Source organism: Arachis ipaensis, chromosome B3 (assembly GCF_059453495.1).
Source record: "Arachis ipaensis isolate K30076 ecotype BB chromosome B3, ASM5945349v1, whole genome shotgun sequence".
In the NCBI taxonomy this organism is placed as follows: domain Eukaryota; kingdom Viridiplantae; phylum Streptophyta; class Magnoliopsida; order Fabales; family Fabaceae; genus Arachis; species Arachis ipaensis.
The window spans coordinates 13,731,461-13,757,637 of NC_142438.1; the positions used below are offsets into that span (position 1 = coordinate 13,731,461).

A 26,177-nucleotide genomic window follows, 5' to 3' on the forward strand; every position below is an offset into this window, starting at 1 on the left:
TCCAGGTCCAGGTTTACTTTTCTTTCAAAATGTGACACCCTTGTTAATAATATGAGTGAAAGTTTCAATGCTGTCATAGTAGAGGCAAGAGAAAAACCTATTATGACCATGTTAGAGGATATTAGGGTGTATATGATGACTAGATGGGCTGCCAATAAGGATAGGGTTCTGAATTATCAGGGAAACATCATGCCAATGATTAGGAAGAAAATAGAGAAATGGGCAAGCTTAGCTAGAGATTGGAGGCCATATTGGTCAGGGGCTAGTAAGTATGAGGTTATGTGTGGACTGGATAAATTTGTTGTGGATCTGGTTGCTGGTGAGTGTTCTTGCAGGAAGTGACAAATGAGTGGGATTCCTTGTCCTCATGCCATCAGCTGGATCACCTTCAATGGCCTTAATTTCGAGTCCTACGTGGATGATTGCTACAAGAAGGAAGCCTACCTGACGTGCTATCAGGAGGTCATACATCCTGTTGATGGTCCAGACCTATGGGAGAGGACTCAGTACGACGATGTCATGCCACCTCCATATAGGAGGCCAAGCCACAGACCTGTGAAGAAGAGGAAGCAAGGGCCTGCAGATGAAGACAACAGAAGCCAGAATCATCTGTCACGGAGGGGTCAAGTCCAAAGGTGCTCCAACTGTGGTGCAGTAGGACATAAGAAGGGTGGCTGCACCAAGCCTAAGAAGAAGGTTTGTAACATTATGTTCTAGGGTTTACTTACTCTAATGCTTTCTATAAATTTAACTACTTGGATATGTCTATAACTGTCTCTGTAATTTACATTTCCTTGATAGGCCCCAGCCTCAACAAAAAGAAGGAAGAAGGATACATCTAAGCTGGTCTCTGGTCAAATAGTTCAGACAGGGAAGAAGAGGAAGACTGCACTATCACTACCCCACCTACCAGCAACTCAGCCCAGGAAATCAAACCCAAGGCCCAAGAAACCAGCAGTTTGGCCCAACAAACCAGCACCTCAGCCTAAGAAAGCTTCCACTCAGCCCAACACCCAAGCCCAACCCAAGAACAAGGCTGCAGCAGCAGCAACCTTCACCAGCAACAAACAATTCCTGAGCCAGCCACTTGAGAGGAAGAGACATTTTTCTGTCATACAAAGTGGTGCACCACATGTTCCTCTGCATAAGCTGAAGCTGATAGCCAAATTACCTCCATCTGAGTGGGGGAATCTTTAGGATTTGCATGTCATCTCTTTAGTTAATTATGTCTTAGTAGTATGGAAACAATGTTTGTATTTTAGTACTATCTCTTTAGTTTCAGAACATTGCTTTATAGAACCTGGTTTCATGATTGTATTTTGGTATTAGGTGACTCAGCACACTGTAGTTGAGTACTGCTTCTCTATTTTTTGTTACACTGCCAGAACATCCACTGTATTTTGGTATTAGGCCTGTGGAGACCAACAGTTAATTTGTGTTTGTTTTAACTTCTCATCAAATGAAGTTTGCCAATAGTTAATGACTGAATTTTTAGTTACTGTGATTCATGCTTTTAGGATTGCAAATTACCACAGGTTCACCATTAACCAAAGTCACATTTTCTGCAACATTTAACAACACTTTGCTTCATTAATTCAAATAGGTTCACACATGCTAAACCCTTAAACCATTGTAACATCACAAATTACCCTCAAACTTTACCCCTACATCACAACAAATCTCATAAAATTCCCTACCTAATCATCTATAACTATTGGGTTAAGAAATTAACTAATATCAATTAGTTTTTAATTGTGTTTGATAAAGTGATGCAGGCCAAAGAAATAAAATAGTTGCAGCAGCCCAAACAGATAGAAAAATAACCAAGTCTCTCAGTGGGATCTCAAACACTCAAAGCCCAAAGGAATATTGCAAAAATCAGCTGGACGGAATGGAAACATGTCCAATCCAAGCCCAAGTAGCATTCATCAAGCTGAAACTTTCCCAATACACCTCATAAGTTTGCTTCGGTCAGAACCTCAGAGAAAAAGAGAGAGAAAGCTTTGTTCTTCCTCGTGCTCATTTCATCAAAGAAGAAAGAAAGAGAAAGGTTAAGCAAAAAGCAAATGCCTAATCGCCAAAATCAAGCTGTGTTAAGCTAAGTCAGAAGATAAAGGTGATTTATTTCCATTTGCATGCATGTTAATTTCTTCACTCCTTCGCCAACTTTCTAAGATACCATTTTTGGTTAAATGAAGAAATAAGTATTTGATCTCTGCTGCTGTAAATCAATGGTTCACAAAGTTTCTTGGAGGCAAAGCACACTTTTAATGGTTCAGATCTAGGATTACCATTGAACAAATTTTTTATTGCTTCCCTGAGACCTTCGATCAAGTAAGAGGGTCAGATTCAAAATTTCTAATTTAGGAATTAATTGAGAAGAGTGAAATGGTATGTTGGTAGCACACGGCTCGAAGAGTTGACTTGGAAGAGAGCAACTCAGCAACATGCAAGGAGATACAAAAGAAGATTTTTCATCTTTCAGAAAGCAAGGAGATACAAAAGAAGATTTTTCATCTTTCAGAAAGCAAGGAGAGAGAACTAGTATTTTGAGGTTTATGTTCTAAGTAGAGTTCTCTGAAGAAGTTCATCAACTTGGACAGTGCTTACTAGTCAAAGGAGCATTTCGCCAAAATGAGGAACTAAATCAGAGGTAGTTGAAGCATTAATCTCCTTCATGTTTTACAGATTGTAATATTCTTTTCAATGTTTATCTTTCTGTAATTTCTTGAGGTAAAAGGCAGAATGAGAGAGCTCAAGTAAAAGCCTAAGAGTGGAAAGAGGCAGAGAGAAACACTTGAGTGAAAAGCCTAGAGTGATTTCAAATTTCTTTAGGTTGATTATGTGTCTTGTATCTTGTACCTGTGAGGTACCCCTTTCTTAGTTGGATGAGCAATAAGAGTGAAGAGTTAGGTATTAGCATAACCAAGTCAAGTTAGGTTAGAACTTGAGAGTGAAAGAATTGTGTCAATCCTGTGGAATTGGTGTATGTAATACTTTAACTATAGTGGAAATTCCACTACTATTGTGGTGGAGACTGGATGTAGGTTGCATTGCACAAGGCAACTGAACCAGGATACATGATGGTGTCAGCTTCTCTCTTCCCTGCTCTGTTCTGTTTTTTGATATTCATGAGACAAAATAAAATTGTCTCATAAATTTTCCGCTGTTGATTTCAAACAGATTCAGACTGAAAGTTTGTTTGAAAGGGTTATTTAATTAAAGTAAAAGAAGGTCATAGATTCAACCCCCCTCCTACCTTCTCTAAGCCTTCTACAACCTTCAATAACCTAGGTGCATTCCATATGGATGCTTTAACTTATATTGATTCTGCAGCAATAAAAACAAAACCCCACCCAACCAGCAATACATAAAGCAGCAACAATCCTAAGCTTCGTTTCCACCTCCTTCAATCTTGCTTTTAATTTTATAATCTTCCTCTGGTTCTTGCAATCCCAACCTCCTGCTGAGCACCTCCAAGTTCCGGATCTATCCATCAGAAGAAATCACAGCCATCCTAAACCTGATAGAAGCCACATAGTAGTATCAAAAACCCCCCAAATTCTCAGATCCAGAATTACAAAAGAGGAACAACACCGTACCTCATAGTATACGCATCCCCAGAATCTTTGAAGTTCGCAGAATCAGCCTCTCGCCATGTCTGCAGAGCAACTCCTTCGCAGGTGAACAAAATCGTGAAGCTCTTGAACTCTGGGAAGCCATGGACGATGTCTCCTGAACCATAACGCTGCTGCTCTCCGTTGAGCTTCAGCAGAAGACGCTGACGTTGAACACCCCAGACACTACACCTTTATTCACTTTCATTATTTATATATTTATTCTTTTCTTTATTATTTTTATTATTATTGATATTTATTAATATTATCATTTTCCCTTAAAACGGTTGTAACGGACGCTAACGACCTGAGGAATAAAATCATCTGAGGGACGATTTTAAAACAAACTGGAACCTTCGGGATCATTTTGTTGCAAAAAAAGGTCGGAGACGAAATAAATTTTTGGCCTCTACGTTGGGGACCAAAATCATACTTAACCCTAATTAATGCTAATAGACCATTAGTAAAATATTAAACCAGAGATAAAGGTAATTCATTGTTAGCCTTCGAGATTTTTATCACGATATCACGCCATTTTAAGTAATTAATTCATATAATTTGAGCATAATTTTTTATTTTTATATTATGTTATAAAATTTTATTATATTTTAATTTTTTTTATAATAATCTATCTTTATATAATGTTATAGTATTTTTTTAATTTTAATTTTTTATATTCTTTTATTTTTTATTTTTATTTTTATTTAAATTATACTATTATTTTTAATATTAATATTTAATTTTTAATAGGTATAAATTTAATTAAAATCTAATTTCTTATCTTCTCCTTTCATATTCATTACTCATTCTTATATTTACTATATAAATCAATCGGTTCAACGACATATTTTTAAATATTTTTGGCAACTAAGTCCAACTAAGTTGGGGAAGTGCTATGGTGCTTATGGAAGATTCCTTCAGCAGGTGAGGAAAAATGTTGGCAAAATGTGGAGACGACACATATGAGATCTTGGGAACTATGAGCAGACAAATTCTATCCAAACGCAGAGACTATAGGAGTTGTAGGGTAATAGAATTAGATTAATTCTGAAAACATAATTGTAATTATATTTTTGGGCCTTGTTAGTGTGAAGTTGCGGCCCCTTTTTTGGAAGTGTGTCAATAATATGAGTTTTTGGGCTTCGAAAAAAATTGAGGATTCAAAAATAATAACAGTAAAAATTGTATGGGTTGAAACGGCCATTACTTATAATAATAGCATTGAATATTATATTAGGAGTAATAATAAGCATCTACAACTTTAGTATTTTTTCATAAAAACATATTTTTAATTTTATTTTTATATTAAAATAAACATGTTTTTTACTAACTAACTCATTAGTTTATATTTATTATATTATCACTATATGTATGTATCGAAAAATAATATTAATAAATATTATATAATGTTAAAAAACACTATATTGTTATTAATAAAAATATTTGATTTTTTTATTTATACATATTTAATTACATTTATATTAATAATCATGACTAATAAAAAAAATACTTAATTTAAATATAAGTGAGTCTAAAATTAAAATAATCAGTAACATGAATTATTACATATATTGATACAACATATATTTGATCTTCCTTATTTAATTATTCCACAACAATATATATAATTTAGTATAATTATATATATTCATCCAACATATATCAAGCAAATTTCAAATGATTAATTTAATGTATGAAAATGATAACTACTGTAATATGATTAAGAAAATTATTCATAATTTTATTCTCCACCTTTTTATGTTATTAAGATATTAAATAATAATTTTAATATTATTGTTTATCGAAGTTCAAAAATAATATATTGCATTTATTTTTTCTTGTATAATATTAAAAACAAGTTTTTACATCATTCATTTTTTTAAATCTCATTTCACTATTTGAATTTTAGAATAGTGTATTCAACTATCATCTCTTTTTTTTTTTTTTTACCATTTGTTATTAAAAAAAGACAAACAACTTACTAATAACAAATGATTAAAAAAAAAAAAGATGATACTTGAATACACTATCCTGAAATTCAAACAGTGAAATGAGATTAAAAAAATGAATGATGTAAAAACTTGTTTTTAATATTATACAAAAAAATAAATGCAATATATTATTTTTGAACTTCGATAAACAATAATATTAAAATGATTATTTAATATCTTAATAACATAAAAAGGTGAAGAATAAAATTATGAATAATTTTCTTAATCATATTATAGCAGTTGTCATTTTCATACATTAAATTAATCATTTGAGATTTGCTTGATATATGTTGGATGAATATATGTAATTATACTAAATTATATATATTGTTGTGGAATAATTAAATAAGGAAGATCAAATATATGTTGTATCAATATATGTAATAATTCCTGTTACTGATTATTTTAATTTTAGACTCACTTATATTTAAATTAAGTATTTTTTTATTAGTCATGATTATTAATATAAATGTAATTAAATATGTATAAATAAAAAAATCAAATATTTTTATTAATAATAATATAATGTTTTTTAAAATTATATAATATTTATTAATATTATTTTTTGATAAATACATATAGTATATGATAGTATAATAAATATAAACTAATGAGTTAGTTAGTAAAAAATTTGTTTATTTTAATATAAAAATAAAATTAAAAATATGTTTTTATGAAAAAATACTAAAGTTTTAGATGCTTATTAATACTCCTAATACAATATCCAATGCTATTATTATAAGTAATGCCCGTTTCAACCCATGCAATTTTTATTGTTATTATTTTTGAATTCTCAATTTTTTTTGAAGTCCAAAAGCACATATCATTGTCACACTTCCAAAAAGGGCCGCAACTTCACACTAACAGGGCCCAATTATATAATTACAATTATATTTTCAGAATTAATCTAATTCTATTACCCTACAACTCCTATAGCCTCTGCTTTTGGACAGAATTTGTCTCCTCATAGTTCCCAAGATCTCACATGTGTTGTCTCTATATTTTGCCAACATTTTTCCTCACCTGCCGAAGGAATCTTCCATAAGCACCATAGCACTTTTCACTAAGTTGGCCCAAACTCAACAAAAATCACTCTCATCACACTAATGTGTATCACACGCACGTTTCAATAACACAACTTCTTCGTCTTCATCTTTTTCTTCTATTTTTCCGTTTTCTCCTCCTCCTTCTTCTTTCAAATTCATGCACATAGGTTCTTCTTCTCTTTTGTTATTGTAATCATCGATAACACCAACATTTTGAATTGAATTTGAATTTATATAATGGACAATATTCGGTTCATTTAGTAATATACAGTAGTTTCGCTTTGACAATATTTTTGGTTCATTCTAGACGCAGGTGTTTCTGAATTCGAATGTATATAATGGACAAATGTTTTGTTCATTTAGTATTATATAATGATTTTGCTTTGATAATATTTTCGGTTCATTCTAAATGTAGGTGTTTCTGAATTCGAATTTGTAGAATAGACAAATGTTCGGTTTATTTGGTATTTTACAATTGTTTTGCTTTAATAATATTTTCGGTTCATTGCAGTTCAGGTGTATTATCGATTAATAATTTGTCCCAATGGTTGGAATGACTTTTAAGACAAACTGAATGGAATGGAATGAAATCTAATACAATTGAATAAAGTGATAACAAATAATTTAAATTTTTTTTTTGCTAAAAAAAGACTCAATCACTAACAAAAATACATCGAATTCATTTCTGAATCTAAATGACTCTCAATTAAACTAAGAAATAAACCAAAATTACTTAAGGAATAAAAAATTTGGTCAATACTTATCAGCAGCATCAAGTGAACCCCAATTAACACACAAATGAACCAAAATAAATTAAGAAATAAACTGAAATTATTTAATAATGGTAGCAGAAAAAATCAGAACTAATAAAGATGTTCGCAAAATGTTGGTATTATGGTAAGAAGAATTTGCGTGTGCGAATTTGGAAGAAGAAGAAGAAGAAGAAAGAGGAGGAGAAGAAGAACGGAAGAAGAAGAACCTATGTGAATTTGGAAAAAGAAGAAGAAAGACGAGGAGGAGGAGAAGTATTTGAAGAAAGCACGTGATTTGAAAAGTTGTTATAACAATTTGGTTAGACTTAGTTAAGTATTTTACTTGGATGTAGAGCTTTATTCATATTTACTTCACATATTTTTTTTTCTCTTCTCACATAATTTCATACTTTTCTCTTTCTCCCTCTCCATTCTTACTAATTTTTTGCCCAACTAGAATTTGGTTCACGACTATATTTTTTTTTTAAATTTGCTAAATATATGTATTAGGTGATCATGTGATTGTATTAATTAATTTTCTATTTCTTTGTGTAATTGTATTCATAAGTTATATAATATCTTTGTCATCTATATATTACTTTTTTTTCAACAATTTATATTTTCTTAATATTATTTAATTATAATAATATTGTTGAAAATACATGTTATCATGATTCATGAAAAATAAAATTAGAAAATTGAATATTATTTTTAATTATCAAAATATTAATAATATTCATACTTGTATTTTATCTAATAATTTCATCATTGTACCAAAGTATTTAAATATAACATAAAAAAAGATAAAATCAACAAAAGTAACTATTTAAAAAATAAAAATAAAAAATAATTATATAAAATCAGGTGAATAAACTACAATTGAATATTTTTATTACATATAGTCTAATTTATGTATAATTTTATGTTTTATAATGATTAAATTTTGAGTTAATTTTTTATTTTAAATTGTTATTTATTATCAACCGTTATAAAATTTAAATTAATTTTAATATGCTACTAAACAAAATTTTAAACTTTTTAATCAATTAAATTTAATTCATATTATTATTTAATTAAATTACAAAATAACGATTAAGCATAATTATTATCTATATTAAAATGATATATTTTTTATTATATTTTTTTGTTGAATAATAATATTATTAAATCATATATAAATTGCCAAATTAAATAAATGTATTGTATAATATTTTTTACAAATTAATTTTTTGTTGTAAAATAACTAAATAAATAAATAAGGAAGAGATAACAAATATAAAATATAGAAATATAATTTGATAACACTCGTAGTAATTTTCACTAGAATTACTATATCAATATAATAGATATAATTATGTATTGAATAATATTAAAATAAAGTATATAAGAAAGAGAATAGTAAGAGAGAGAGAAGAATGTTATATTCTTATTGTTGTTGCGATTCTTCTGAGGCTTTAGCCTCCTATTTATAGATACAAAAGGTCAAACATTCAAAACTTCATTTAATATCATTTTGGCTTGAGAGCTTCATTTCTCAAAGGAAAAATGGGCATCCACGTCCTTTTGAACTTATCACTACACTCCCCCTTGGATGACCATTTAGGATTATGCCTCATTAAAATCTTACTAAAGAAAAATCCAGTAAAAAAAAAAACCTTAGTGAAGGAAAAGAATACAATATCCTTTGTGATGGGAACTGCCTCATTAAAAACCTTGTCAAGAAAAACCCAGTGGGAAAAAACCTGACCAAGGAAAAAAGAGTACAGTCTCCCCCTCTTGTCAACATCATTTAATGTCTCGAAATCTGCACATCCCAATCTTATGTACCAATCTTTCAAAGGAGGATTTTGGGAGTGACTTTGTAAATAAATTTGCCAGATTGTCACTTGAGCGGATCTGTTGGACATCAATTGTCCCTTGATTTTGAAGATCATGAGTGAAGAAGAATTTGGGAGAAATATGCTTTGTTCTATCACCTTTGATATATCCGCCTTTAAGTTGAGCAATGCATGTTGTATTATCTTCAAACAGGACAGTTGGAGCTATCTTATGATCAATCAGTCCACATGATGACATAATATATTGGATCAAACTCCGGAGCCAAAAACACTCGCGACTTGCTTCATGAATCGCTAGTATTTCGGCATGATTAGAGGATGTTGCAGCAATCGTCTGTTTCGTGGACCTCCATGATATAACTGTTCCACCATATGTAAACAGGTATCCTGTTTGAGATCTCCCTTTATGTGGATCAGACAAGTATCCGGCATCTGCATAGCCAACTAGTTGTGACTTGGATCCATAGGGATAAAACAATCTCATATCAACCGTCCCATGAAGATATCGAAAGATTTGCTTGATTCTGCTCCAATGTCTTCTGGTTGGAGAGGAACTATACCTTGCTAGTAAGTTCACAGCAAATGACATATCGGGTTGTGTATTATTAGCAAGATACATTAGCGCTCCAATGGCACTAAGATATGGTACTTCAAGACCAAGGATATCTTCATTTTCTTCCTTAGGACGGAATTGATCCTTTTTCACATCCAAAGACCTTACGATCATTGGGGTATTTAATAGATGTGACTTATCCATATAAAATCTCTTCAAGATCTTTTCTGTGTATGTTGTTTGATGAATAAAGATCCCACTTTTTATATGCTCGATCTGCAGGGCGAGACAAAACTTAGTCTTTCCAAGATCTTTCATCTCAAACTCTTCTTTTAGAGTTTTTATAATTGTTAGAATCTCTTCAGGAGTTCCAATGATATTTAAATCATCAATGTACACAGCAATAATAATGAATTCAGATGCAGTTTTCTTTATGAAAACACAAGGGCAAATATCATCATTCTTGAATCCGTTTTTGGCCAGATACTCAGTAAGACGATTATACCACATTCGTCCAGATTGCTTTAGACCATATAAAGATCTTTGCAATTTGACTGAGTATAACCCTTGTGAATATTCGTTGGATGGTTTAGATATCTTTAGTCCTTCACGGACTTTCATATAGATATCCCGATCTAATGAATCGTATAAATAGGTTGTTACCACATCCATTAAGTGCATATGCAGTTTATGATATGCAGATCAACTGACCAAATAACGCAATGTTATCGCATCCACTACAGGGAAATACGTTTCTTCATAATCTATACCGGGTCTTTGTGAAAAACCTTGTGCCACAAGTCGGGCTTTATAGCGCACAACTTCATTTTTCTCATTTCGTTTTCTCACAAATACCCATCGGTATCCAACAGGTTTTACATCTTCTGGTGTACAGACTACAGGTCCAAAGACTTCACGTTTTACAAGTGAGTCTAATTCAGCCTTCATGGCTGCTTCCCATTTTGGCCAATCATTTCTTTGTCGACATTCTTCAACTGATCTTGGCTCAAGATCCTTACTTTCATACATGATATTTAATGCCATATTATATGCAAATATTTCATTGACAATTGTCTTATTTCGGTCCCATTTCTCTCCTGTAAAGACATAATTTATCGAGATCTCGTTATTTTCACAATTTTCAGGTATCTGAACGTCTTCTGGCGTTAAAACTATATCAGAATTTTGGACAACTGCATGTGTCTCTACTATGTCTTTTTCAACAGGAATAGTATTTACCTCTTTTCTCTTTCGAGGATTTTTGTCTTTGGAACCGACAGGCCTGCCACGCTTCTGGCGTGTATTTGCTTCGGTGACAATTTGTCCAACTGAGACATCAATTCGAATTGGAGCATTTTCCGCTAGTATATAAGATTTGGTTATCCTCTTTGTATCGGAAAATGCATCAGGTAATTCATTTGTTATTCTTTGCAAATGTATAATCTTTTGAACTTCTAGTTCACATTGCCTTGATCAAGGATCTAAATGCATCAACGATAATGCATTCCAATTAAGTTCCTTTTCAGGAAGCTTATTCTCTCCCCCTAATGTTGGAAATTTTGATTCATCAAAATGACAATTCGCAAACCGAGCTTTAAATACATCTCTAGTTTGTATTTCAAGATACCTCACTATAGAGGGAGAATCATATCCAACATATATCCCCAATTTTCTTTGGGGTCCCATTTTGGTGCGATTAGGTGGTGCAATGGGAACATGTATCGCACACCCAAATATTCTTAAATGGGAGACATTTGGCTGCTGGCCAAAAGCTAATTGCATAGGAAAGAACTGATGGTAACTCGTTGGCCTCAATCGAATAAGTGCTGCGGCATGTAAAATAGCATGCCCCAAACCGAAGTTGGGAGATTTATTCTCATAAGTAAGGGTCTAGCAATTAATTGGAAGCGCTTAATAAGTAATTCTGCTAATCCATTTTGTATGTGAACATAAGCTACTGGATGTTCAACACTTATTCCATTAGCCATACAATAAGCATCAAAAGCTTGGGAAGTAAATTCACTAGCATTATCAAGATGAATTGCTTTGATTGGATTTTCTGAAAATTGTGCTTTTAATCAAATAATTTGAGCTAGTAATCTCGCAAATGCCAGGTTGCGAGAAGATAATAAGCATACATGTGACCATCACGAAAATGTGTCTATCAGGACCATAAAATATCTAAAAGATCCACATGGTGGATGAATGGGTCCACATATATCACCTTGAATCCTTTCTAGGAATTCAGGAGACTCAAATCCAATATTTACTGGTGATGGCCTTAAAATTAACTTCCCTTGAGAACATGCAGCACAACAAAATTCATTAGTTTTAAAAATCTTCTGGTTCTTTAGTGAATGTCCATGAGAGTTTTCAATAATTCTCCTCATCATGGTTGTTTCCGGATGACCCAATCGGTCGTGCCAAGTTATGAATTCATTAGGGCTAGTAAACTTCTGGTTTACAATAGCATGTGATTCAATTGCACTAATCTTGGTATAATACAACCTAGATGAAAGTGAAGGTAATTTTTCTAATATAACTTTCTTATTTGAATCATGAGTTGTGATACATAAATACTCATGATTTTTCTCATTCATTGTCTCAACATGGTATCTATTTCAGCGAATATCTTTGAAACTCAACAAGTTCCTCAGGGACTTGGTAGATAATAGTGCATTATTTATTATAAATTTTGTTCCTCCAGGAAACAAAATTATAGCTCTTCCAGAACCTTCTATCACATTACCTGAGCCAATAATAGTATTAACATATTCCTCTTTTGGCACAAGATGGGTAAAATATATATCACTTTTGATAATGGTGTGCGAACTTGCACTATCCGCAAGGCATACATCTTCATTACATATCCTTGCCATTCTCTTCAAAGACAAATAATAATAACATGAGTAGTATGCATAGTTAAATTGAATACTTGATCGGAATTATTTTTCTAAGAAATTCTGTACATAAAAATAATGTCATATACTAAAATTTCATTTTAAAACATGACACATTTAATGATTTCAAAATTTATAAACATTAATATTTCATTATTTATATACATCCTATTTGAAACTTAAATACATAGAAAATAAAACTTAACAATAAGTTCTTTACATTATTTATTTACATAAATACTTAACAATCTCACACATTAAACTATTCCATCATTGATCAAATGACCAATATTTCCTTCAGGGTCCTCAAAGAAATCAGATACATCATAATGAGTGGTGGAATTTTTAGCATCATTTGAAACAAAATTTGTTTCCTTTCCTTTGTCATCCTTTTTCAAAGATGCCTGGTAAAGATCAACTAGGTGCCTTGGGGTACGACAGGTACGTGACCAATGGCCCTTTCCACTACAATGAAAACACTTATTCTCTGTTGATTTACTCTGCCCGATATTTCTTTCTTTATCCCATTTCTAGTGAGATCCTCTCTTTTGAATATAATTCCTTTTCCTTCCATAATTTTTCTTGTTATTAAAATCTTGCCATTTACCTCTTCTGGGGTAATTTGTCGCATTTACTTCAGGAAATGGGGCGGCGCCAGTTGGGCGCATTTCATGATTTTTCAAGAGCAACTCATTGTTGCGTTCAGCAACAAGAAGGCAAGAAATTAACTCAGAATATCTTTTAAACCCTTTTTCTCGATACTGCTGCTGCAGGAGCACATTCGAGACATGGAAGGTTGAGAAAGTTTTCTCTAACATATCATGATCAGTTATTTTTTCTCCACATAATTTCATTCGTGAGGTGATTCGAAACATTGCAGAATTATATTCATTTATAGATTTAAAATCTTGTAGACGCAAGTGCGTCCATTCATATCGAGCTTGAAGAAGTATCACCGTTTTTTTTATGATTGTACCTTTCTTCAAGGTCTTTCCAAAGATCTGCAGGATCTTTTAATGTGAGATATTCATTTTTCAATCCTTCGTCAAGACGACGACGAAGAAAAATTATGACTTTGGCTTTATCCTTCTGGGATGCATTATTTTCAGCCTTAATGGTATCTCCAAGATCCATTGAATCAAGATGAATTTTAACATCTAGTATCCATGATAAATAATTGTTTCCAGATATATCAAGAGCATTGAATTCAAGATGAGAGAGCTTCAACATAATAAAAATTTGTTACCTGAATCTTCTAAAAATTTGATCAGAGTCTCGTGCTGATAACGTGTTGTAAAATAACTAAATAAATAAATAAGGAAGAGATAACAAATATAAAATATAGAAATATAATTTGATAACACTCGTAGTAATTTTCACTAGAATTACTATATCAATATAATATATATAATTATGTATTGAATAATATTAAAATAAAGTATATAAGAAAGAGAATAGTAAGAGAGAGAAGAATGTTATATTCTTATTGTTGTTGTGATTATCCTAAGGCTTTAGCCTCCTATTTATAGATACAAAAGGTCAAACATTCAAAACTTCATTTAATATCATTTTGGCTTGGGAGCTTCATTTTTCATAAGAAAAATGGGCATCCACGTTCTTTTGAACTTATCACAACATTTTTAAGTTTAATATTAATTTATATATGATCTAACATATTTTTAAGCAATATATATATATAGCATTTTAAATTTATACCATATAATATAATTAATTTAGCTCTTTGTGCCGGTCTTAATCTAGTTAATAATGAATAAAAAAAAGGTTTAATTACTTTACAGGTCCCTATAGTTTTACCGAATTTTCAATTAGGTCCCTATACTTTTTTTCTTTTCAATTTAGTCCCTGTTAACGTTAAATATAAAAAAAAATATTAGTGAATTATGAAATTACTTATATACCCTTAGGGACCTAATTGAAAAGAAAAAAAAGTATAAGGACCTAATTGAAAATTCGGTGAAGTTATAAATATTCAACTAAAGATATTACTATAATCCCTATTCAATGATTCTACGACATGAAAAATATTCCTATAATCCGTTTTATTTTGTCACTATCATTCTTTTGCTTATTGATATACAAATTGTACCAAAAATACCTTCTCTTTCTTCTTGACTTTTAAAATACATCTTAAGAACATACAAAAAAAAGTAATAGATAAAATGAAACAGAAATAGTAGTAATAAGTATATATAAAATTCAGTTTCTATCATTCAAGTATTCATTATGATCATGTAACATTTTACATCTGTGTGGATTCATGGAATATAATTTGTCTTTATCATATCATGGTACACCATAAAAACCACAAGACTATAATTTGTGTTATTGAAATTTGAAATCTAAAAACAAAAATCATAAAAAACGTAATTTCAGTGTAATACAGATAATTTAAAAATTAGTTATTGTGTTGCAGCCTCCCATTCTCTGAACCAGCATAGGAATCAATAATAACAAAGGATAACAATAACATTGATAACTGTCTGTTTCTGAACCGAGAAGGATTTTGAAAGAACAATGTCTGTAACTGGTGCCGAACCAATGTCTAGATTGAAAAAAGAAAAAAAAGGATTAATCATCACACAAATTGAACCATTATATAAAAAATGATCATTTTAAAGGTTATATCAAAAATTGACCATAATGGAGTGGGGCAACGTTTTGATAATACCAATAAAAACCATTTGATACATGAATCAAGAAAGGAAAGATTCCCTTAAACAAGAAATTATTAATTTCAAAGCATTAGATACAAAACAAATTTAAAAGCAAAATCCAAAGAAAATTTATTATGCTGTGTTTTTGTTTTTGCTTGTTTAGAATCACAAGCTACTTAATCAAAGTTTCTGTAGACCCATTTGAAAGTCGTTAGCTCAAGCAATGGTGCTTGATTTGAAGTTCAAATAGTTTAAAACATAGTTATTTTTCAGTGAGAAATTTAAACGATTTGCAAGGATCTTCTTAAAAGAGACAAAATTGAAAATTCTGAAGCCATGTTTAGAAGTACATTCTAAACTCTATTTCATAACTTCCTTCACCTCTATAAATATCCGGAGGCAGGGAACATAATAAATTAATAGCAGACGATTAAATTATTCCATGTGATTAACCTTCCCAGAATCATTAGGATTCTCAGCATAGATTAGATGCGGAGGTGGGAGGAGATTCACATCCAAAGGCTCATAAACTCCATGTCCCAGTTTATCCATATTTTCCTTGCTGAAATCCTATAAAAGCACTCAAACAAAGTCAAATGACTTATTAGCATTCATTCATCATTCTACAACAAGATTTAATAACATATATACATACATGAGCACCATCAGAAAATAACATTAAAACAAAAAAGGTGGTTTTATGAGATGGATGAAGCATACCTTCTTCAAGAAACAAAATAATTAAACAGGAGGTATTAAACAAGAAGATAATCAAACAGGAGGTATTAAACAGAAACAAAATAATTAAACAAATTCAACAAATGTTCATTCAAAAAAATTCAACAAACTCACATCCAAACAAGAAAGAAACAGGAACAGAGAGAATCAAACATGAACAGAAATAGAAGTTGAAACAAAGAATCAAACAAACTCACATCAAATTCAATGGGGACGGCGCAGCAACGGGATGCCAGCGAAAGGGACGGCGATGACAAAAGCGTGTGAATAAGCGAAGGGAATGGCGATCACGAACGTGAGCGAAAGGGAGGCGAAGGGAATGGCGATGGAGGACCAGCGTGGCATTCTGCGAGTAGTGGAGCACACCAGGGTTACGATAAGTGATGGCAGACGACCAGCGACGGATGCCAAGCGGAGGAAACGCGGCGACAGGGAAGCTCAGCGAAGAGTGCGGTGCAATGTGAAGGGGTATTTTGGAATTTTAAAAAAATTAAAGTTTCTTTAATTTGGTTTTTAATTTTAACAAAGAGAATATTCGTTTTTTTAATGGAATATTCTGTTATTTTAAACATTTTTGTTATGGTAAGGATTAAATTGAAAATAAAATTATAGTATAGAAACCCAATTAAAAAGAAAAAAAGTATAGGGACCTAATTAAAATTTTGGTGAAACTATAGAGACCAACAGAGTAATTAAACCTAAAAAAAAAAACAAAGGACAAGTGAGGCGTTAAACACTTAAACTTCTTAGTTCTTACATGATGAATATTGCGTAATTGTGCTTGGTGGTCTGCGACAACTACCGCAGAAGTGGCGGTGGTGGTGGCTGAATTAGAAGTTGGGGGTGTGAACAACATAAATAAAAAAGTTTAATTGTTGGGAAGGTTTTTATAATTTTATTGAATTTTTAATTAAATTTTTATACATTTTTTTTTAATTGAGTCCTCTTATTATTTAATTTTTTTAATTAAGTCACTAACGTTATAAAAATATATGAAATAACAGAATATTTTATTAAAAAATTAAATATTCTAAAATTCAAAATATTAGACTTACCTGAGGATACTTGAATATTTTTTAAATTTCAAAATTACCCTTATCACATTTGTTATAAAATTTGTGAATCTTTGTGTTCATGTATCTATATCTCTATTTGTTTAAGACAATAGCCAAATACACCCTTGAGTAATCTAAAGTAGTTATAATATAATTTAAATATGTAAAAAAATTACATTAACTACAGAAAAATTTAAACCGTGAATTATGCAAAAATTGAAACTAAGACTATTGATATTCTTTATACCAATTTGATCATTTATTCTATAGTTCAAAGAATTAGATTTGATATTATACACACATTTGTTGACTAATATACAAGAGGCTAACTTGGTGATTTAAAAATCTTTTCAAGTTACAAGTAAAAAACTTTTCTCTGCATCCATGAATTTTTTACATGGTTGTTAACCAAGTAATTTCCTTCATACGCGCGTCCTCCACTCCTCACTCGTTTGTCATACACGCGCTACATATAACGTGCTGCAACGTAAACCTCCTCCTCCTTCTTCTTCTTCTTCTCTACTCGTGTTCTTCCTTATTGATCTGCATTGCCTTCGTCGTTCTCCTCTGGTCGCGTTCATCTTCTCGTTTTTTTATTTCGATCTAGTTACGTTGCATTTATCTTCTTCCTATTCTCCTTCGTTTTCTTCTTCGATCTGCACTTCTGAATCGAAACAACAAATGACTCAACTTTAAATCAGGAGAGCGATTTGGATTACTCTTCTGAAACGAATCAAACTGACAAAGTTTGGATTATTCAATTTTGAATCGAATTGAATGGAATGCAATTGCTAATTTGAATTGAATTAAATGGACAGAGGTGTACTGAATTAAATTGAATTGAATTGATAATATGTAAATTGTAGGCAGAGTTATTTGAATTTGATTTTATATAATGGATTATGTTTCGTTCACTCAGTACTATACAATTATTTCACCATGAGTACTGTGTTCGGTTCATTCTGTAAAAAGTTGTTTGAATTTGATTTTATATAATGGATACAATTGTATTGTGTTCGGTTCACCATGAGTACTGTGTTCGGTTCACCATGAGTACTGTGTTTGCTTCACCATAAGTACTGTGTTCGGTTCATTCTGCACTATTCAAAACTCTTCTTCCTCACCTTCTACTACTTCTTCACCAGAGAGAGGAGGAAAAGACAAAAAAATACAGCAGCAACAACAACAAAAGAATGACAATAGGGTTTCAGGGTTTAGGGTTTTAGGGTTTATAGGTTCAGGGTTCAGTGTACAGGGGTTCAGTGTGTTTCAAACTTTCGGTTTGCTCCTTGTATTAATTTCGGTTCACCGTGTTCATGGTTGAGGATTTAGGGTTTAGGGGTCTAGGGTTTAGGGTTCAGAGTTTTAGGGTTTACGGTAGGATTTAGGGTTTAGGGTTCAGGGTTTAGCATACAGGGTTCGTTCACTCAGTACTATACAATTGTATTGTGTTCGGTTCACCATGAGTATTATGTTTGGTTCACTATGAATACTGTGTTTGCTTCACCATGAGTAATGTGTTCGGTTCATTCTACACTATTCAAAATTATTCTTCCTCACCTTCTACTACTTCTTCACCAGAGAGAGAAGGAAGAAAAGACAAAAAAATACAGCAGCAACAACAACAAAAGAATGACGATAAAGAGAAAACGTGTGAAGAAGAAGAAACGCGAAAAAGGAGGAGAAGGAGGAACGCGAAAAAGAAGGCTAAAAAGAAGACGCTATGTGTAAATGAGCATGAAAAGAAGCGTTGGATAAGAGCGATTTCGTGTATGTTGAACACGTGTATTTCACATTTCATTTAATGGTATTAGATTTTTTTGTGTTGGACCAACTTGGTTACTTGGTTACATAAATGTGTAGCATCCCCCTTAAGTAAAATACCCACATCAATATGTAGTTCCTGCTTATCCTTGTGGGTTCCGAACAAAATCTTTTAGCACAAGTCACAACCACCAAAATCTACCATGCACCTTAAGAAAATGACGATAATTTGAATTTCAGCATTCGAGAAAATAAATTCATATGATGAAGCCTGCAATCCAAATACTATTAGTAGCCCTAATCAAGTAATACATCATTACATCTAGTACTTCTCGGGCTCTAAGTTGCCCTACTATTCTAAAGGAATGGGTAACCTATACATCACGATACAGAACTACTTTGTGAAATTGGTACATCTCAACTCGGAGAAGAAAAAAAAATTAATTTGCCCAGAAAGGCAGGAACAACCTGCGACCCAAAGAAGGGCAGGGGCAGGTAAGCTAAATTCTGGCTAAAAAAATCTGAAAATTAGCTCCAATCGGAGAATGCTTCACCCAAAGATCAGCATCATTGAAAGAGGCTAGCAATACAAATTCAATAAGTAGAGGCCTCACAGATGAAATAATCTTCAAGTTAAAGGAACACCGCCACATGAGAGGATCACTAATAGTTGATAAAGATTTGCGATCATGTCTTTGACCTTTTCTGCTTTTGAGAAACAAAGCGAACTCCCTGCTTCCTGAGTTCCACGGTCTTGATCTTCCCATCATCTAAGGTAACGTACAATTTCGATGAGCCTTCAACTATATCAGTAACCTCTCCCTTATGCCTATACAAACATGCAGAAGGTAAGAAAATGTAGACTGTAGCCTATTACAAAGTCAATGCCTCATGACAAAGAAATGCGTTGAACTGTCGATGAAATCAAATTAAGTATGGACAAAGATGGTCCAAGTTTCATCCATTCAGTGAGCCAGTAATCAGATAAATAGTAGATAAAAGTGTTCAGATATGAAAGATAAACTAATTAGACACAAAGTAGAAGAGAACTTGACGGGCTGGTACAAAAGTATGCATCATTTTCGCTGGCATGCCATTATTTAATATTAGTTATTTACTAACCAAGAATTGTCCGATGTGTGATGAACTTCAACTCTTTTACCAATTGCATCATTGCCCAACTTCATCAATATCCAGTTAGCATCCATGATTTCATCCATTAGATTTCCCGTCTGTGATTGATTTACATCTCCAGCCTCATTAAATGATGCTTTCTCCTTGAAAGGTGAAGGTCTCTTCCTTTTTGACCTCTGGCCCTTGATTGTAGTCTTTTCTTCCTCTTGAATAATAGAATTTTTACTTTCTACACTAGGTTTCTTGAATTTAAATCTGAGTAGTGGTTTAGAATCTTTTGCCAAAGAATGTGAAGGTGTTTGATTATGATTGTTATCTGTCCCATCATATGCATCAGAAATGCCTTCTTTCGGCCTCCGATGATATGTTCTTTCACCTCTTGGTGTTGCTTCCACGTTTGCATCAGTACCACGTTTTCCCTGCAAGATGCGAGTTTGATCTAAAGGAACCTCACCTCTACCAGATGGTAGAGTGAATTTCTGAACTTCTGGCTTCAATTTCCCCAGTTTAATGAAATTTTCTTCTCTACCTGAAACCTTTAAATGTTTTGATTGGCCAGAGTCAACATTGCTTCCTGTAAGTCACATGAACCTCAATTACTATTCCTAGAAACTTGAGTTAATACTAGAAATATCTTCAAAACTCATATGCTAATACTTAGTACAGTGGAAGGTAATTGCAAAAATATTATGGACTTCAGGGATAGAAGAAGAGCAGGCAACACTATCTTTACCATCAACACGTCTAGCGGCTCCATCATGTCTATCTGATGCAAATCCTTTCCTTACTTGGCTTATATCTTCACTTCCTGAGAAGAAAATTTGAACAGGAGAAGTCACAAAACAAAGAAAAAGAAGGAAGAAGAGAGCTTCAAACTATTCAAGACCAAAAGCGCACACAATGCAATCACTGTTAATAACTGTATACATATCTCTTCCCTATTGATGTATATCAATGATTTTCTGGGGAGGAAAGGGTGACATTGATTAAGAAATCAGCCAAACACAATTTCAAATAACAAGTACCACAACCCCAATTTCACAAGTTAATACATTGTAAGTAGGGAGACAGAAATACAAACAAACAACAGAAATACAAACAATCAATCAAAAAAATAAATAAGACTTGATTGAGATGTATACCATTAACAGTAACCAGATCTTGATCCCTTTGGCAGCTTGAAGTATCAGAGCGGGGAGAATTAGCCACATTAATTTTCCGTGCACCCAAATTAATGACCAACTTCTTACCTTTGACACTCTCAGCCTTATCACCATCTTTTCCAATCTCATCTTCACTATTCAGTATATGTGCCTTATTATTTTTGATTCGGAAAACTCTGGGCTTCCTCTCTTCATCACTAACCATCACCTCATCAACAAACTTATGTTTCAAAATCCCTGTCTTGTTGATAGGACAAGATACTTCAGTTTGGCTCAGGCTTCCAGCAGCAGGGGATGAATAAACTTCAGGACCTTCATTTCTTTGGGATTGTATATCATCATTCTTATCATCATCCAAGCTATGTAAAGATTTTACATCGCTTTGTCCTTCAAAACTATAGTGCATGTCTGGTTTATTAGTCATAACCGACTGAGAGTCCTTTTTCTTAGAATTTTTGTTTGAAGATTTCTTTATATAATCCTTAAACTTCTTGGGTGAGTTATTCGATAAATTCTTTAAAGAGAATTTAAAGGAACGGCCAGATTCACTCTTTAATTTCAAAGGCTCGCTATCCTCATCATCTGAAAATGGTGAAATAGAAAATATTTCTTCCTGAGTTGGCAAACCAGCTGCAGCCCTCAAGCTGGCAATTAAATCTCTATCAGCAATATTTCTTCTCTTCCAAAGCTCTTGAACTGCATCCTCAAGTCCCTTGATCTGGAGCATACACATAAACAAATACATACAGCATGGTACAACGAACAAAATCAACATAGACTAATATCAAGAGGCTTGTTACATGGTTTCTGATATTGAAGGCATGATCCATACCTGATAACATTCCCCACGACAAGTAGGACATTTATACTGCAAATTCCGATCCACTTGAAATTGGTGATATTTCTCATCACTGTCAAAAACAAAAAACAAAATGAAATAAGCAAACTTTAAACAGGGAAAAATGATGACTAACCTCAAGGTCAAAATTAGTGGCTATGTGAAGACAATGTCAAGAGTCAACAATCTCTCAAGAAAAACAAGTAAAAAAAAAATTGACAATAGATTCCAAATATCACAATAAACTCAAAATATTAATCAACGAGGCAATAAAAGGAAATAGAATCATGAAGTTCACAATGGAAATGACACAAAAAATGGAATGCTAATCAAAATATATATTCTTGGTTGCAAATGAAAGCAGTTCACCTTCGAAATGCTGCAAAAGGTAAACTAACTAACCTAATATTATCACAGTGACAATGCACCCAACGCTGGCAAATATCACAGCAAACCATTGGTGTTGATTCTGAATCTCTGTAAACCTGCAAAATAAGACATACACAATGAATCTCAGATTTCCTTCAGAATCCAACACCTGAGAAAAAAAATAAAATAGCTGAGGATAATATGCATGCTAGCAGCTAGCAAAACATAATACTTGAGAAGACGAGATCTTGGGAACCTATACAATCCTGTACGACAGATGCAGATAACATTTCTATTATTTTGGTGTTGGGAGGAGGAAAAGGGGGGTTGGAGGGGGATACATGTTTATATCCTTCAACTATATTCAAAGATCAAAAAATCCTAAATAAAATATAAAATCTGCATATAAATTCCTTCTAACATTAGAAATACATCAAATAATTTCCTTTATAATCATTCTACAAGCTTGCTCCAATATTGTCCTGCTTTACTAACAATGCCCTAGAAGAACATAAAGGGAAAAGACTGGCACCTTCAAACAGACTGGACAGTAGTTGCCTTTCACAAACAATCTTCCGCATGCATCACAGCAGGTGTACCCTAGAAACCACCTATATAATTTATTTGGAAAATAGGAGAAGGTAAGTTCGTCTAATTAAGATTACTCAATCAGCAAGGGCAGGGGAGGAATTAAATATCATGTAATAAGTAAAAATTAAACTATTTTTAACTAGCCAATGTGACATATTGGTGGTATACATTCAGTACGGACAATCCATAATCCAATGCATGCTTAACAGAAGGGAGAGATGAATTATCAAAAAGATATTTATAATCTCCTTTGATTTTGTTAAACAGAATTATAATTGAACCCTTTTCTTTTATGCTTTTCGTTTTGGTAGTGGGGACAAGCAATTGTGATATTCTCTACAATTTCGAAATCTATTCAACAGGAAAAGTAAAACACTATTACATGGCACTTTCTATCATAAGGGCCTCACAATTAAATAGACATAAAGGTTGCATAACATCTAACAAAAAACATACAGGGCATATATAATTCATCCAATAAAATAAACACTGGAAACAATGTTTAGGATACAAACACTCTGGAATCATACCTCACACTCAGTCCATTTCCGGGAACATTGGATCCACAACTGTGACACCTTGTATGTTTTGGGCACAAATATGGCCCAGTACTAACATTCTGCATTACAAATAATTGTAAATGAAATAGTATGTTGAAAATCAATATTATACATGCTACCAAGTGATAGAGATCCTACCTTATGAGGAGGTTGCAGACAATAACAATGGTAAGCACCATCACACCTTTTGCAAAACATGAACTTACTTGGATCACCTGTCCTTCTGCAAGCCTAGATGGAAGCCAAGAATGGATAAGACATAAATATCTCTAACAATAGCCAAAAGCATACAAATTCATCATATATAATGAGTGTAAATACTTTTAGAATATTGAATGAAGTCAGACATCCCCAAGCATGTGATATAGCTGGTATAAAATATAACTTTTCTTTATTACAACAGAAAAAGAGAAAAAGAGTTTCACACTATGTAATAATCAAACAAATGTCTTATTTTTGTTTAATTTTTAAATTGAACATGCATGTCCATCTCCTATCCAATACCATAAAAATAACTAATAAGACAAGCAATGTGTTCTGAGGCATTGGGTACCCAAAAAAACATAATCAAGCAACTAAATGAGATATAATCCCTAGTGATATAACAATCTTTTTTGTTCTAGAGAGTGAATAGGTTAATATGGAGATACTTTTATGAAATAAAAGAGCTAGATTGAGAGTATAATCAATTAAGAGGCCGGTAATAATTTTCCCAAGAGGATTCAAGAAACTATTCTATGTAAGCTCAATACTATCACACACCATCCTATCCACCCAATACCTACCTCACAAATTCGGCAAGCCCTGCAGGTCCATGAGCTCCAATGAAACAAATCTGCAGAAAAAGACCCAACTAACGTAAAGATATGGCACTTAGACCACACTATATATTATATAGGAAAACAAACATACTTCCTTTACCTCTATTTTGTGCCCAACTTCTCAAGCAGTTCCTATGATACTTCTTGTTACAACTCTTACACGATAGCATCTTCTTTGCTCTCTCGCTTCCTTCGTTTTCAACACGATTACACATTCGACAAAAGACTTTGGCATTAGCTTGGCCCGGTTCTTCTCCAACAGGATTTCCAGGTGCATCCTGTTCATATAAGCCAATAGTACCAAACTCACAAACCAACTTCACTTGATCATGTAATACATAATACATCGAGGGAAAAAAAACCCTCACACAATAATATTACTCTAGCATCCAATACAGCAGCACATACATAAAAAATAAACATGAATAATCCTCAACTCGTTTTCCAACCTATGGTTCAAGCGCTCAGCTCAAGATTTGAAGCAACACCATGCCACCAAATTAGTCAACGAAAGCACACATACCAATTAACTCAGAAACCTAGACTACCTGAGTTCCATGATACACACGCAATTTCTCAACCAAAAAAAAAAAGAAAAAATACCAAACAGTAAAACACTGATTGGCGGACTCCTCGCAAGAAGAAGAAGAAGCCTCACCGCAACATCACCGGACTCCAACCGGCGAGCGTATTCCTCGGCGGCGATCATGGCGGCGGCGCCCTTCCGCTGCAGTGCCACGCGCTTTGCCTTCATCGATGCGGACTCCTCTTCCGCGGCAGGTACTCCTCCATCCGGCGTAGGATTCGGCGGCGGAGGAGGCGGTACGACCTTGGGAACTGCAACCTTGACGGTGGCCGTGTCCTTTCGATTGTCGGAGAGGAATTCGCCGAGCGCGGCAACGTCGTTGAGGAAGCCATTGGAAGCTTCAGTTCCATGAAGAGCTCGCGGAAACCCTAAGGCGCAGAAGCAGATTCTACGACTGCAAAAACCACCGAAAAACCAGAAAAAAGAAAAAACGAAGAGAGCGAAGAGAAAAGAAAACAAACGATAGATATGTAGTTAGTTTCTGAGTATATCGTAGTTGAAATTGCGAGGGAAAATATAATATAAGAGAAAATAAAAGAAAGAAAAAAGAAAAAAAGAAGAAAAAAAAGAGACAGTTAGAATAAGAATACCATGTAATTGGGCAAGCTACGTGAAATGCCATATGCTTTGGTGGATTTAGATTTCAATTTTTTCGTGTTTAGGGGATCGTTCACCCCACAAAACCCCTGAATTTTACGTCCTTCTTTTTATTAAAATAAAATAAATATTATTTTATAAGGGGAAAATAAAAGAGGGTTGGGAAATTTGAAAAAAAAAGAAAAAAATAATAATAATAAAGAGGGGTGGGGATTGAGAGGGTGAAGTGCTGTAACAATGCGTATTTGAGAGAGAGAAAGAGAGACAGAGAAAGAGAAGGATGGAACGAAAGATGAAATAGGAGGAGAGGGAGAATTCAATTGGATGCACCCTGACTTACAAAAGTCCATTAGATTTTGGGCTTTTTCTTATCCATAAACTTTTTTGGGATTTCCGTTGTGGATTTATTTTTGGTAAATGGGTTTTCTCACTCAGGTTTGTTTCGTGAACCAAAAAAACAAAAATTAGGAAGAATTGTTGGGGGAAAATTAGTGCCCAAGACCATTAAGAGACTTTAATTAATAAAAAAATCAATCATATTAAAATTATTAAAAAGGACCACATAGATATTATACTAAAAAAAGACCAA

At 33.0% G+C, this 26,177-nt stretch overlaps 1 protein-coding gene and 1 long non-coding RNA gene across 2 annotated transcripts; both read right to left on the reverse strand.

Annotated features, from left to right (window-relative positions):
• Window positions 1–14,955: 14,955 nt before the first annotated feature.
• On the reverse strand, window positions 14,956–16,573 carry LOC110269973 (uncharacterized). Its single transcript, XR_002358848.2, has 3 exons — window positions 16,308–16,573; window positions 15,754–15,942; window positions 14,956–15,260 (listed from the first exon to the last, which is right to left on the reverse strand). It is a non-coding gene; the product is annotated as an uncharacterized LOC110269973 (long non-coding RNA).
• A 2,590-nt stretch (window positions 16,574–19,163) lies between these two features.
• LOC107629696 (uncharacterized) lies at window positions 19,164–25,926 on the reverse strand. Its single transcript, XM_016332550.3, has 13 exons — window positions 25,582–25,926; window positions 25,064–25,385; window positions 24,506–24,683; window positions 24,370–24,419; window positions 23,723–23,815; window positions 23,555–23,643; window positions 22,966–23,044; window positions 22,467–22,549; window positions 22,059–22,137; window positions 21,206–21,944; window positions 20,797–20,871; window positions 20,052–20,637; window positions 19,164–19,758 (listed from the first exon to the last, which is right to left on the reverse strand). The coding sequence occupies exons 1-13, from the start codon at window positions 25,611–25,613 to the stop codon at window positions 19,617–19,619; spliced, it is 2,547 nt and encodes an 848-aa protein (XP_016188036.1). The 5' UTR covers window positions 25,614–25,926; the 3' UTR covers window positions 19,164–19,616.
• Between the last annotated feature and the right edge of the window lie 251 nt (window positions 25,927–26,177).